Source organism: Amblyomma mixtum, chromosome 8 (genome assembly GCF_055824585.1).
Source record: "Amblyomma mixtum isolate Tamu chromosome 8, ASM5582458v1, whole genome shotgun sequence".
In the NCBI taxonomy this organism is placed as follows: Eukaryota; Metazoa; Arthropoda; class Arachnida; order Ixodida; family Ixodidae; genus Amblyomma; species Amblyomma mixtum.
In genome coordinates, this window is record NC_143019.1 from 147834823 (window position 1) to 147848930 (window position 14108).

Consider the following 14108-nt stretch of genomic DNA (forward strand, 5'->3'; position numbering starts at 1 on the left):
GGAGCAGGATGACTCAAGTGGGCAGGTTGCCAACATAGAGATAACTGATATGGTGGTGGTGGTGAAAATCATTTATTTAGTATTTTACAGAGGTGCTCGGGGAGAGGCCCCTAGTGGGTCTCACCGCCTACAATACTAGGCGGAGTCCCTCATTCCGGGACCCCGTTGGTCATGACCGCTACACAAGTCCGCCGAACGAGGGCCTGTAGGGCCGATAGTTCCTGGCAGCTGAGCAGGGCCTCCTCCCAGTCCTCTCGGGTAGGGGAAGGGGTGATGGGGGAAGAGAAGGATTTTTTCTGCATGCCCAACCCGTGTGGAAGGTGTCGGCCACCTCCCCGCAGAATGAGCAGTGGCCATCAAAAGAAGGATTAAAGAAGGATTAAAGGTCGCCAGCTTTAGCCAGTCCTTTCATAGGAACTGCAGGGTATCGCCGGTGTTCGTCACGATAGTGCTCAGTAATGTCTTTAAAAGAAAGAAGAGGGCTGTGATCTGGTTGATATGGAAGACATTGTGGTCGGAACATATGTGGGACTGAGGCGTTCCAGCGGCAATTGAGTACTTCAAAAGGGCCGGACAGATTGACAAATAAGTTTGTACAAGCTGTGCGTGCATTCGCTTGCATGTTCTTCAAGATAATTTTCGCTGTGGGAGGCATCCCTGCCAAATGAAGTGCGAGCGTTGTGCATAAAGCAGGTGTTCTAAACTACTGCCCTATATCGATGACACGTGTAAAATATTAGATCGCATTTTGTACACAAGTGTTGTCGCGTATCTCAATGTGGACTCATTACCTAACACTCGTCAACACGGTTTTCGGAAAGGGTTGTCCTGTGTCACACAACTCACTCAATTTGCACACGAATTAGCAGATATGCCTTGGACAAGTGGCTCTCAGTGGACTGTATGTATCTTGACTGTCAGAAAGCATTCGATACTGTACCCCATAATTTGCTTAATCAAAAAATGTATGCTGACAATATTAATCCTCAAGTAATATACGTTGGGTCGAGAATGCTTGTGATTAACAACCCAGTTTATTGTTGTGATCTCAGGCGGCATATTTGTGTTCCGATTGACCCTCTTGGTAACGCAAGCAAAATGAACGGGTTTCATTTCATGCAGGATGACGCGATGGGTAGATGCTCGAGTGCTGCCTGCGGCAGTTGATGACACAGCACGGCAGGATAACTCGCATCACCCGACTTGGGCCCACCACTATTCTTAATTAAAACTCTAATTTGGGCGAGTTGGTTCATAGCTTGGAAGGAATACGAACTTGCGTGAAAGATGGGACGTAAACAAGGAAACACAAACGACATGTGTTTCTCCTACATTGGGCACTGTTCTGTTCACTCGGAAGACTCTGGAACCAGCCATCACGTGCGTTAATTTTATTGCCAGCACGGTCTGCCCAGCAAGATTTCTTACATATTGCATCCAAAGGAAGCAAACACCACTGGAAGTTGCGCCTTGTACATGTCGTTTGTGTTTCCTTGTTTTCGTCCCGTCTTTCGCGCAAGTACGTACTCCTTTCAATACTATTCTTGCCTTACGTTAATGACAACAATGATGGAATTGAATCCCATATGAGGCTGTTTGCAGGTGCTTTACAGGACAATCATTTCCGAAATGGACAGAATTCAACAGGATCTAGACAAAATATTGTCATGGTGCGCAAAATGTTGTATGAAACTTAACCTGCGTAATACTTGTTGGGGGGCTAGTTGGTGCATGTTTCCAGAAAAGGGTTGTAGAGCCGAAAGGGTTGTAGCGCCTGTCCCGTCTAGCTTGCTGTGTGCCGTCTGTTTCGGCACCACAACCCTTTTCTAGAAACTTTATTTATTTATTTATTCACGTTGCCTCACAGGCTCCAAGCATGGAGTATTGTGTGAGGGGGGGATTACATAAATAGGGGTAATAACAGGAGCATGAATGACATGATTATATAATGCTGATTGACTGTTAGTACTCATTAAACAATAAGAACATCATTACACAATGCCAACTGACTGTTAGTACTCACCATAAAACAATAAGAACATCATTACACAATGCCAACTGACTGTTAGTACTCACCATCAAACAATAAGAACATCATTATACAATAGTTATTGACGCGTCAGTAATTGGAAAAAATGGCTGTTATTTCGGTCCTAAAAGAAGCTGCATCACGAATATTGACGATGTGTTCCGGAAGACCATTCCAGTGAACAATAGCCTGCGGCAAAGCGGATGAATTGAATGCAACGGTTTTACCTTAAAGGCGTTGGAAGCTGAGATGGTTGTTTAAACGGCGCGAGGTGCGGTGAGGTTGGGCAAGAGGGAGAGTCGAATGATTAGTGCTATAGACTATCTTGCGAAATAAGCAGACTAGGGCAATTAATCTTCGTGATTGCAAGGTACAAAGAGAGAGCGATAATTTAATGTTTGTGACGCTTGAGTGACGGTCATAGTTTCTGGAGATGAAACGCGCAGCACAATTTTGGACTGATTCAAGGGAGTTAATTAAATAAGCCTGGTGAGGTGACCAAATGGATGACGCATATTCGAGTTGCAGACGAACAAATGTTTGATAGGCGAGCTTACGGGTAGTAGCAGGAGTTCCATGAAGATTCCGTTTTAGGTAGCCTAAGGTCCGGGATGCTTTAGCTGATATTTTCTGTATATGAGTGGACCAGGACAAGTTACATGAAAAATGGACACCGAGGTATTTGTAAGAAGACACCTGAGAGACTAAGCTTTTATCGAGCATGTAATTGAACGAAGAGTTAGATTTTTTGCGGCTGAATGTCATTAACTTGCATTTTTCAGTGTTAAGTGACATTTGCCATGATGAACACCAAGCGGTTACATGATCGAGGTCCCTTTCAAGTGCAAGATGATCTGCAGGTGATCGGATTTTGCGGTAAATTATGCAGTCATCTGCGAACAAGCGAATGGTTGATGTAATGTTGGATGGCAGATCATTAATGTAAATCAGGAACAGCAACGGGCCCAGGACGCTTTCTTGAGGAACACCAGATAGAACATCGCTAAACGGAGATGAGTGGCCGTTAACAACTGTGAACTGTTTACGAAAAGACAAGAAATTCCTTAGCCATGAGGTAGTTAGTGAGTCTAGGTTGAGGGAAGTAATTTTACCTATTAAGCGTGAATGCGCAACGCGGTCGAATGCTTTTGAAAAATCTAAGAATATGCAGTCTGTTTGGAAGTTCTCGTCCATGTTGTGTAGTAGCTCGTTAGTAAATTCCAGTAGTTGAGTCTCACAAGAGAAGCCTTTCCTGAACCTGTGCTGGTTAGAAAAAAAGAAATTATTACTATCTAGATGCTGCGCCACTGCTGATACGATGATGTGTTCGAGGATCTTACATGGGACAGATGTCAAAGATATAGGGCGATAATTTTGCGCGTTCGTTTTATCACCTGATTTGAAGATGGGGATAATTTTACCAATTTTCCAATCCCTTGGAATCTCACCAGTTGATAGCGACTGACGAAAGATATGGAAGAGAATATTGCTTGAATGGATCACTGTGCTTTTGAGAATTTTTGTATTAATATCATCAATACCAGCAGAAGTCGAAATCTTGAGATTGTTTATTAATGCTGCAATACCGGAGACACTTATTTCTATGGGACTCATGTACTGGTAATCGGCATCTACTAATGGTGGAGTAGTGGAATGGTCTTCCTGTGTGAACACTGAAAAAAAATAATTATTAAATATAAGTGGGCATTCTTCTTCTATAACTGGAGCACCAGTGTTATCCAACAACGAAACAAGAACTGGAGCGTCAATAGGTGATATCGTTTTCCAAAATTTTTTAGGGTTGTGTGTCATAAGGGATTGAAGGTCATGGGAATAATATTTAAGCTTTGCTTTGCGGATGGCACTACAATATGTTTTTTCGGCGATTTTGTGTTTCTGCCATGAAGCCGGTGTGCCAAGGCGTTTGGCAGCTTTGAAAAGTCGCTTTTTCTTGTTTTTTAGTGCATGTAACATCCTGTTGAACCATGGTTTAGACGCGTTCGTGCGGAGGTGCACTAATTCCAGTAAACTATTTTTGAACAAAACCCAGTTATCGTTGGCCGAACGCTGAGAAAAAGTTGGAAGATATGTGTCACAAAAGGATTGTAACCCGATATTAATGGCATTGTAGTCAGCGCGGTTATAATCAAAAATACGTTTATGTGTTTGTGCACGTGCGCATGAAGGCATGGAAATCGTGAAATTAAGTAGTTCATGATCACTGAAGCCATCAGAATAAGAGATAGGGCTTATATTGTCTGGGACTGACGAGAATACGAGGTCAAGCTTATTGTTTCCTCGGGTAGGTTTTTCGACTAATTGGACCAAAGAAAAATCGAGAGTTAGTTGAACAAAATTAGTGCTATCACGTGTTCTCGAACTTAAGCTCGGCCAGTCAATTTCGGGAAAGTTGAAGTCACCTAGTAGACAAATACTTCCTTTTGGAAATTTAGCTTTTGCTTCAGTTAGGTTATCATGTAGATCGGAGACGAATGATTGCGGACTATCTGGTGGTCTGTAACAAACTCCAAGAAGATGCTTGGAAGATGGCGATGTGATGCAAACCCACAAAATTTCTAATTTACTAGGAATATCAACGAGAAAAGAAGTTATATGCTTTTTAGCTGCAATCAACACCCCTCCTCCCCTTCTGTCGCTCCTATCGTTTCTGTAGATAGTGAAACTGTCCATATCAGGCAAGACTTCATCGTTCCTAATATCTTTATGGAGCCACGTTTCGGTTAGTATTAAAATGTCGCATTCACAATTGTCAAGGTATGAACAAAGTTCGATGCGCTTAGGAAGAATGCTGCGTATGTTAGTGAAAAGTAAGGAGAGCTGCGATTGCGCGGTGTTATTGGGGTAAGATGTTCATTCTTTCCTGATGACACGTGTAGCCGAGCAACACCTTACCTATGCGGAAGATAGTTTTACGGTGTCAGTAGCGGCGTCGTACACGTAAACACTATCGTTTATTCTCATCTTATCGACATTTAGCTTGTACGGAACTTTTTGTGGTTTAGCCTGAACAAAACTTAACCTGAACAAAACAGTATATATATATATATATATATATATGGTATATACACAAAGAAGAAACCCTCAAATTCGAACCTACACCCCAAGTAATTCTTTGTTAAGCCATGTATTTGAGTGCAAGTATCTAGGTGTGTATTTTACCCCAGAGTTAAACTGATGATGATGAATTTTTATGGCACAAGGGCATCAGCGGCCAAAGAGCAGCACCAGGGCACAAGGTGTTTTCAGTAACACCATCTGCCTGGCTAGTTGGTTGCGATCCATGTGTACCAGCAGCGCAAACACAACACAGGAAGAAGAAGGAGAAGATAGCTCAGAGCGCTGAACTTCCAACTTTTATTTGAACAAAACTGAACCCGCACTTATATACACACACCAGGTAAAATCCCACCAAGGGGGGGTAATCAAGGCGCGCGATCGAATTGGGACCACCACGATGTCCAGGGCATCAAAAAGATAACTAGAATCGCACTATACAATGAGTTCCAAGGTATTTTCGTTTACTCAAGGTAGTGTCAAAGACCCATTTCCCAAACATCTCACCCTGAATAAGCCGAGCAAAGCTTGCACCCATTGGTGGGTGGGGACTGAACCCTCCCCCATGCGAGGCGGATGCTCAAACCACCACTGCGGTGGAGTTAAATTGGCACGGTCATGTCGACTATACTGTAGCCAAGGTGGGTCGTGCATTGGGCTTTCTTCACACGAAATTTCCCATTAGCCTGTCGGGATCTGCTTTATACGACCAGTATGTAAGATCGGTCCTTGAATATGCCTGCACTGTTCGGGATCCACCAGCTCTACAAGATAAACAAAAATAAGAGCGTATACAGAACATGGCTGCACGCTTTGTCACTGGAAACTACAAACGGCAGTTCAGCAGTACAAGAATAAAACAAGAATCAGATTGGAAGATGCTGGACATTAGACGATGAAAATTACAACTAAAGTTATTTCATAGTGTATATCATTCATTGGCAAAGATAGATAAGAGATAAATGTATTAAAGGACTCTCTTAAACATGAATGCTTTTAAAACAGCGTTTGGAAATGTAAAACCAGCAGCTAGCCAAAGACCCCTGTAGTCTGCTGTAGTCTCGAGCCCTTGCTAAGTGATTCTTCACATGCCGCTGATTTGTAGTATAAAAAATTGGCGGGGGCTTAGGTTTGGTTAAGCCTGGTAGGTTGCGAAAGCAAAAGCGCAGCGCCTCCAACTGAACGAACGCAGTGTGCCGCGTCTACAGGTCATGCGTGGCTACCGGCCGCTGCTGCGCGACGCTTCAAAGCATCTTCGGTAATTGTTTTTATATTTTGTTTTTGACGTTGTTATGACTGAGAGAAAGAAAACATAATCTACAGCTGGTATGACGTCACCGCGGCAGTAGCGCCACAGGTGCGCGACACGGCGTACCTGCTGCCGGGCTATCTGAAGGAGCGAGTTGGTTGCCCATATTCACTCTGCTAAAGGTCAAACGAAACGACGGCCGGGTCACACGAAGGCTTGAAAGTGCGAGTAGTATTGCTTTCGCAATAAAATTGCAGAGAGATATTTCGGACGTGATTAATTTTTGTGGAAAACCTGTTCCCTCCTTCTTTCGACGCGGCCGACCCTCTTCATCGCCGTGTGTCAGGACAGCACCAGCTGTGCGAGCAGGAAATCTCCCTCACGGGACGGGAGCGCCACCTCCAAGGAGCTCCGCAGAGCTGGTGAGAGTCTCTTCGGGATCCGGCCAGTGACGCGAGTGGTTGCAGCCGCATGCTCTCGTCACCTCCCCCAGCTCAGGGATGGCTCTGCCCCAAGAATGCGGTGTGCACGAGAAGCCGCCATTGTCGGCACATACAAACATTTGCCGCCGATATCTCTAAAGTTGCGCCCCTGCCCAGCCGGTAAGACAGAAGCCGTTCTTACGTAGCCTTCTACCTCCGAGGAATGCCTCGTCGATGTTTTGTAGCTAGCTGGCTCACTCTATGTATTCATCATCATCATCAGCCTGACTACGCCCACTGCAGGGCAAAGGCCTCTCTCCCATGTCTTTCCAACTAACCCTGTCCTTCGCCAGTTGCAGCCACTGTATCCCCGCAAACTTCTTAATCTCATCCGCCCATCTAACTTTCTGCCGTCCCCTGCTACGTTTGCTTTCTCTTGGAATCCACTCCGTTACCCTTAAGGACCAGCGGTTATCTTGCCTTCACATTGCATGCCCTGCCCAAGCCCACTTCTTCCTCTTGATTTCAACTAGGATGTCATTAACCCGCGTTTGTTCCCTCACCCACTCTGCCCTCTTCCGATCTCTTAATGTTACACCTATCATTTTCCTTTCCATAGCTCGCTGTGTCGTTCTTAACTTAAGCTGAACCCTCTTTGTTAGCCTCCATGTTTCTGCCCCATAGGTGAGTACCGGTAGGATACAGCTGTTGTATACTGTTCTCTTCATGGATATTGGTAAGCTACCATTCATGACCTGAGAGAACCTCCACCCCATTCTTATTCTTCTAGTTATTTCCCTCTCATGATCCGGATCTGCGGTCACTACCTGCCCTAAGTAGACATATTTACTTATTTATTTATTTATTTACCCTCAAGGCCTAGGAGGCGTTACAGCTTACTTTGGTTTTCTTACTTTGGTTTTCTGCGTGTTAATTCTTAGCCCCACCGTTCTACTCTGCCTGTCTAGCTGATTGATCATGCTTTGCAGTTCTTGTCCTGAGTGGCTTAGCAAGGCAATGTCATCAGTGAATCGCAAATTACTCAGGTATTCTCCATTAACTCTTATCCCCAATTGTTCCCATTCCAGTCCCCGGAATACCTCCTGTAAGCAGGCAGTGAAGAGCATTGGCGAGATCGTGTCTCCCTGCCTGACACCTTTCCGTATTGGAATTTTATTGCTGGCTTTATGGAGAACTATAGTAGCTGTGCAATCGTTATAAATATCTTCCAATATTTTCACATAGCACTCTTTCCACACCCTGATTCCGCAATGCCTGCCTGACAGCTGAGGTTTCCACTGAGTCAAATGCTTTCTCGTAATCAATGAAGGCTATATATAGGGGCTGGTTATATTCTGCGCATTTCTCTGTCACCTGATTGATAGTGTGAATGTGGTCTACTGTCGAGTATCCTTTACGAAAGCCTGCCTGATCATTTGGTTGACTAAAGTCCAAGGTTGTCCTGATTCTATTAGCGATTACCTTAGTAAATACCTTTATTCAGCAATACTTGTTCAGTGAAAGCGTAATAAATAGCATATGAGTGTTCACACAGCCCCTCCGCGGTTAGTGAGCGGAAATGCACGGCTGACCCCCTTATTTCCTCATTTTACAGACCTCCCACAGAGTCAGTGCATAACCGTGGATGAAATGGTGGACGTGTAGCTCTTAGCAACCGCAAGTACGAAAGCCAAAGCCAACAGAGCGCTTGCTTTGGACACACTGATAGTTATCTCTTATCTTGTCACTTTAGTCTCTATTTCAGGCCCTCCGTATGGGAAGCACAGCGCTGTTCCTGTGACACAGGATCCCTAATTATAGGTTGCCTAATGTAGTTGACTTGTTCTATTGTACCCATCAACAGCATACGTTAATTCTTGAACTTGTAAGAATTTCCAACATATTCTAGGTTTCCAAATAGTGCCACCCTGCTTTGGAGCTCCAATCAAATACTAGTGCATTATTTGCTTTGATGCACTACAATGCGCTCGTACATCCCGACCAGATAGTGAGGCACTGACTTTGCTCAAAAGAGAAAACCTCGAAGCGCTGTTCTGACTGCTGCCCTGTGGAGACCTCTGGAAACAAGCTGACCAGGTGCAGATGAACACAAAGGGCAGAGTGGAGTCATGGAGGATGGGCCCTGCCTGGTGGTGCTGGTCTCAGTAGTGACGCCATGCTTCCCTCAGGCAGACAGAGGCCCACGGGTAGTGCCCACCACGCACGGCACCCAGAAGACACAGCTAACTGTGGCACATTCCAACCTGCCACACAATACATGGTACACATAGTGCAGCAAACACGTTGCCCCATCTTTTAAATAAGTTCCAAACTGCAAAAGTTGTACTTTCACATGCATGCTGCCAAGTTATATGTATTTATTTATTTATTTCAAATACCTTACAGGCCCATTGGGCATTGTGTAAGGGGGGCGAAAAAAAATAAAATACAGTGCATTAATACCAAAGGAAACAAAAGGAAACATACGATCATGATAAAAAAGAAATAAATCTATACAGTGCATTAATAACCAAAGGAAACAAAAGGGGAACATACATCATGATAAACAATATATCAACAAATTAGTAGAGAAGAAGAAACGACGTGGAAATAACAACAGGAAAAGAAAAAAAAAAAAAGAATATGTGGCACAAAATAAAGCACTACAATAAAGGATAATGAGCTCACCGAACATATACACGATGTATGTGCTACTTTATAGATTCATTGCTTCTTTATCTCTTTCATTTCCGTATAGTGTTGACCTCATTTGAGTAACCAAATTCCTGTTGTTCGATGACGTGTACTTTTCTGTTTCCTTTTTTGTTACCATTTTTTGTTGTACACTTCATTCCCTGTCATTTTTCTAATAATACGCAGAACCATTTTTGATAACTGTTGTTTGCATTTTGAGATGCTACTTGTGTAGAACATTCATAGGCTACCTGCTGCCCTGCAATGTAGGGGCCGAGGGGCACGTCAGGCCACAATTTCTGGCTTTTTTCCCTCGGCCCTCACCATGTGTACGTGGGAACAAATTGAAACTGAAGGGAGCTCCCGCACTGAGACCCTGCACCACAGAGGTGAGAAGAGCGTCCTAATTCACTGGGTATGCCTGGACGAGCTCCTTGGCCCCCTTGGCCACCTCGTAGGCCCCCTGGATGAGCTGGCCCCCTTCGAGGCCCCCGGAGGCCCAGCGCTGCAGCTGCCGGGCACTCGCCACCAGCCGCGAGAGGGCCCCTCCCAGGGCGGCCGATGCTGCCGGCTGGACACCGCCAAACAGCGAGCTCATGCACAGCACCGCCTGCACAGTAGTAGTCATTGGTTTCATCAACACCATCTGGAGAGACAGACCGTGCGCAAATCACGCCCTAAAAAAAAACTCTACCGAGCTCATAACGTGCAATATGTACCTAGGGCCCCTCGTTTTAGGGTTTTATTTTTGCCAGAACTCAAGGGGGGGGGGGGGGGGGGGGGGGTTAAAAAAATCAGGCCATATTTTTCGAGCTCAAATAAAGGTAAACATCAGGTTATTCAATTATTCAATAAAAGAATCCGTAGTTCGGGTTTTTTACAAATAATTTTTTGCACCACAAGACAGTTTGTTTTTTTGCTAGATATAAGATGCACTATTTTTTGCTCATTCTTCCATAAACAACATGGAAATTGCAGGCACCAATAAAAATTATTGACCAAGTGTTATTCTTTTCAAGTCTATTAGAAATATTTTTTTGCATACATTACAAATCTCCTAAGGAGCACTCCCAAGTGTCAGCAAGACTGGCCTGTCTTTATTTGTACAGAGCAGACATTCAACATCTCAGCAACCATTTTAAACGAGCCCGGTCCTTGGAACAGGGTGTCCTGAATCATGGATAGCACTTAATACAGTGATTCCGATAAGATTTGTGTTCGGTAGCTATGTTCTGGCCTCTTGCTTTACACCCTTTCTGAACTCATCCTCAAATGCAATCCCCAGTTGACCGTAGGCACATCTCTGCAACAAGCACGAGACACTCACAAATTTTTTTTGCAGTGTCTTCAGCTTCGTGACCTACAAAACCAACATTATTAGAAGGCTGATTTTTGGCGTCTAACCTGATTTTCAAGAAACACGTTCGGGGCGCAAAAGTATTGTGTGAAATTGGGTTTTACTCGAAAACGAAGGAATCTACAGCACAGTCCACTTACAACGGCATTGAGAAAAATCGACTGTTGGGCGAGCTGGTGCATGACTCAATGATACAAGGCGCAAGAGTGAAACATGGAACAAAGCCAGACAATCCAATCGTTACAACCGATCATTGTTGTACCTGGACCGGCAGAACAAACACACATACATATTCCCACAAGCCTGTAGGTATTGCCCCATGCCAGCGCCACCCGTGCTCCTGTGAAGGACGCATGGCGCCCTGAACGGGAAGGTACTTGCGCGAAGATGACGGGACAGGAACACACACGGAGCGCATGTCACACTGCTTGATTCGCTGAGCGACCGCAGGAGCTCCCATCAAAAGATAAATAAACACGCAGCCAGCGATGTTACAGGCCCACAGCATCTTGGCGTGTTGCCAAAGCAGACAGCACAAGACACGCCAAGAAAAGCCAGCACTTGAATTCTCAACGACAAAAATGGATATCACCTCATGCTTAGTCGATGTCATTTTTAGCCATTTCACCAACACACAAACGGGCAGAAACAACGGAAACTATACTTCTTCCCATGACTACAACCAAAGGCAGAGCTGAATCGTTTTCGTTAGCCTCCATGTTTCTGCCCCATAGATGAGTGCCAGTAAGATACAGCTGTTATATACTTTTCTCTTGAGGGGTATCGGTAAGCCACCATTCATGATCTGAGAGAACCTGCCATATGCGCTCCACCCCATTCTTATTCTTCTAGTTATTTCCCTCTCATGATCCGGATCTGCGGTCACTACCTGCCCTAAGTAGACATATTCCCTTACTACTTCCAGCACCTCGCTACCAACTGTGAACTGCTGTTCCCTTGTGAGACTGTTGAACGTTACTTTGGTTTTCTGCATGTTAATTTTTAGCCCCACCGTTCTGTTCTGCCTGTGTAAGTCATTGATCATGCTTTGCAGTTCATCTCCCGAGTGACTTGGTAAGGCAATGTCATCAGCGAATCGCAAATTACTTAATAACTTTTCAGGAGGACACAGGGGCGCAATAAAGAAGCAGACAGGGACGAGCGCTTACTATCAGCAGGCTTTATTCGACGTAGACCGTTCGTATACCTTCTCTTTACCCAAGCGCCACTGTGCGAATCACAAGCACGTGGGTACCAGAGAACACAAAAGAAATCCAAAGGCAGGCAGAAATCTATCTAAGAAAACCATTTCAGATCGGCGAAGTATCACAGATGAATCACTGATGCAGTTATCTCCTTTTTTTCTAATGTAATAGGCTTCGACCAGTTCCCGTTCAATCTGATCGCAGCTTCTCAACAATACTCCACAGTCCGATAAGCGTTTGGGAAAGCAGGCGACCTTATTCTGCTTAGTGCATTTTTGGCAATGGTCCGGGAGATGGGAGCCAGTCTTCTTTAAAGCAGAATAAGGTCGCCATTTCCATCCCACACTTCTTCATTCTCCGCGTCCTCTCTATTCATCACTTTCGGATACGCCTGACACGCCTTCCATGCTGGTTGACATTACCCTGCTTGGCCGGCATGTCAGGGCATGTCAGGAGCGGCTGTCAACGTGTTGGACAAATCGCTGGTTGCCAACGCGACCCCCCCCCCCCCCCCCCCCCCCCCCATCTGCTTTTTCCAAAACCTGGCTCTTGGCCTTTAACGGCACCCCGGTGGAGCAGGTCGGCCGTGCCACCTCAACGCTGCCTCATCTCGACGACATGCTGGACCAACTGAAAGGGGCCCACTATTTTTCCACCTCGGATCTGCTCTCGGGCAGCTGGCAGGTGTCCATTCACCCTGACAACGCTCAAAATACTGCGTTTGTGACGCCCGACAGCCTTTACCAGTTTAACTGCATGCCCTTCGGTCTGCAGTTTGCCAATCATTTGAATGCAAAGATTGCACGCTGGTCCCTCCAACTTCAAGAGTACGATTTCATGACAGTGCATCAGCGTGGCTCAGCCCATCAAGATGCTGATTTCCTGTCTCACTAACTACCCTTGTTCTGTGACCGCCTTGACTGCGCAAATGCAAGATCCTGACATTGACACCATAATTCACTCCCTCAGCAACACTGCCAGCCCACGCCACCGCAAACTGCATCGGATCTATAGGGAGGAGAATGCCCTTTTGAAATCCAAGGTTTGACGAAATCTCGCCTGGTCGGGTGAATACATGTTAAAATTAAAGAGGCCTATTGTCATCTGTTATTGACTACACCTTTTTGGTCGGTGCCTCTTTATTTTTAGAATGCCCTTTTACGTCATGTGAAGCGGCTCCATGGTCGAGCTCCCGTGTGGTTGCCAGTGGTGCTGGAACCACTGCGATCGCTCCCACGGTGGGTCACCTTGGCTGCGGCAAGACCTATGAGCGAGTGCCAGGGCGATTTTGGTGGCCTAACATGTTCAGGGACGTTAAGCAACACACAGCATCCTGCCAGTCATGCCAGTATAGGCAGCCATCCACACGAGTTCCCAAGCCACCTCTGCAGGCTTTTTCGCCTCATCACGGACCATGGCAGCTGCTTCATGTCACATGAGTTTGAGCGAGCCCTCCACTCTTTCGGCATTGTGCATTCCACTACGTCCGTCAACCATCCGCACCGCAATGGCCTCATGAAGCTGCGTCAACCGTACCCTCACAGATATAGTTGCGTCCTACGCCACTCCGCCCCACACAAACTGGGACCGTTTTGTTCCTGCTGAGACTTTCGCTGTCAACACTGCAGCGCAGGAAACTACACAGGTGGCGCCATTCTCCGTCGTCTGCAGCAGAACGCCCTCCATCCTCCTCGACACAAAGCTGGGACTGTCCCACCCTACTGCACCCCCACCTGACTCCACCCAATGGCTTCGCTGTGCCTGCCTCGATGCCCAGCGCAACATTCTCACGGCTCATGCGCATGCACAAGCGGTCAATGAGGGCGCTCCGCCACTCCCCTCCTTCCGACCCGGCGACTTTCTCCTCGTTCGCCACACCATCCGCGCTACTGGCCACGCCGGAAAGCTTTTGCCCCAGTACCACGGCCCTTATCGTGTTGTGGCCCATGACATACCGTCTTGAAGATCTGCCCAAGCATGACCCACGCGACAGTGCATCTCGTTTTTCCGCAGCATGTGTCACACATGAAGCGCTATGTCTCCGGAGCCCGCAATAAGCCCGACTTGGCTACCAGGC

General features: G+C 46.0%; 1 protein-coding gene across 4 annotated transcripts in view; it reads right to left on the reverse strand.

The window, feature by feature from the left end:
* Positions 1-56: 56 nt before the first annotated feature.
* The window catches only part of Git (ARF GTPase-activating protein GIT1), a 240005-nt gene continuing 225953 nt past the window's right edge, over positions 57-14108 (reverse strand). For 3 of the 4 annotated variants that reach the window (XM_089555369.1, XM_089555368.1, XM_089555371.1), the window contains one exon: positions 57-10079. In XM_089555369.1, coding sequence (XP_089411495.1) covers positions 9873-10079 — 207 coding nt within the window. In that variant the 3' untranslated portion in view covers positions 57-9872. The remainder of the gene's footprint in view (positions 10080-14108) is intronic. The other variant, XR_016284798.1, reaches the window with a different exon arrangement.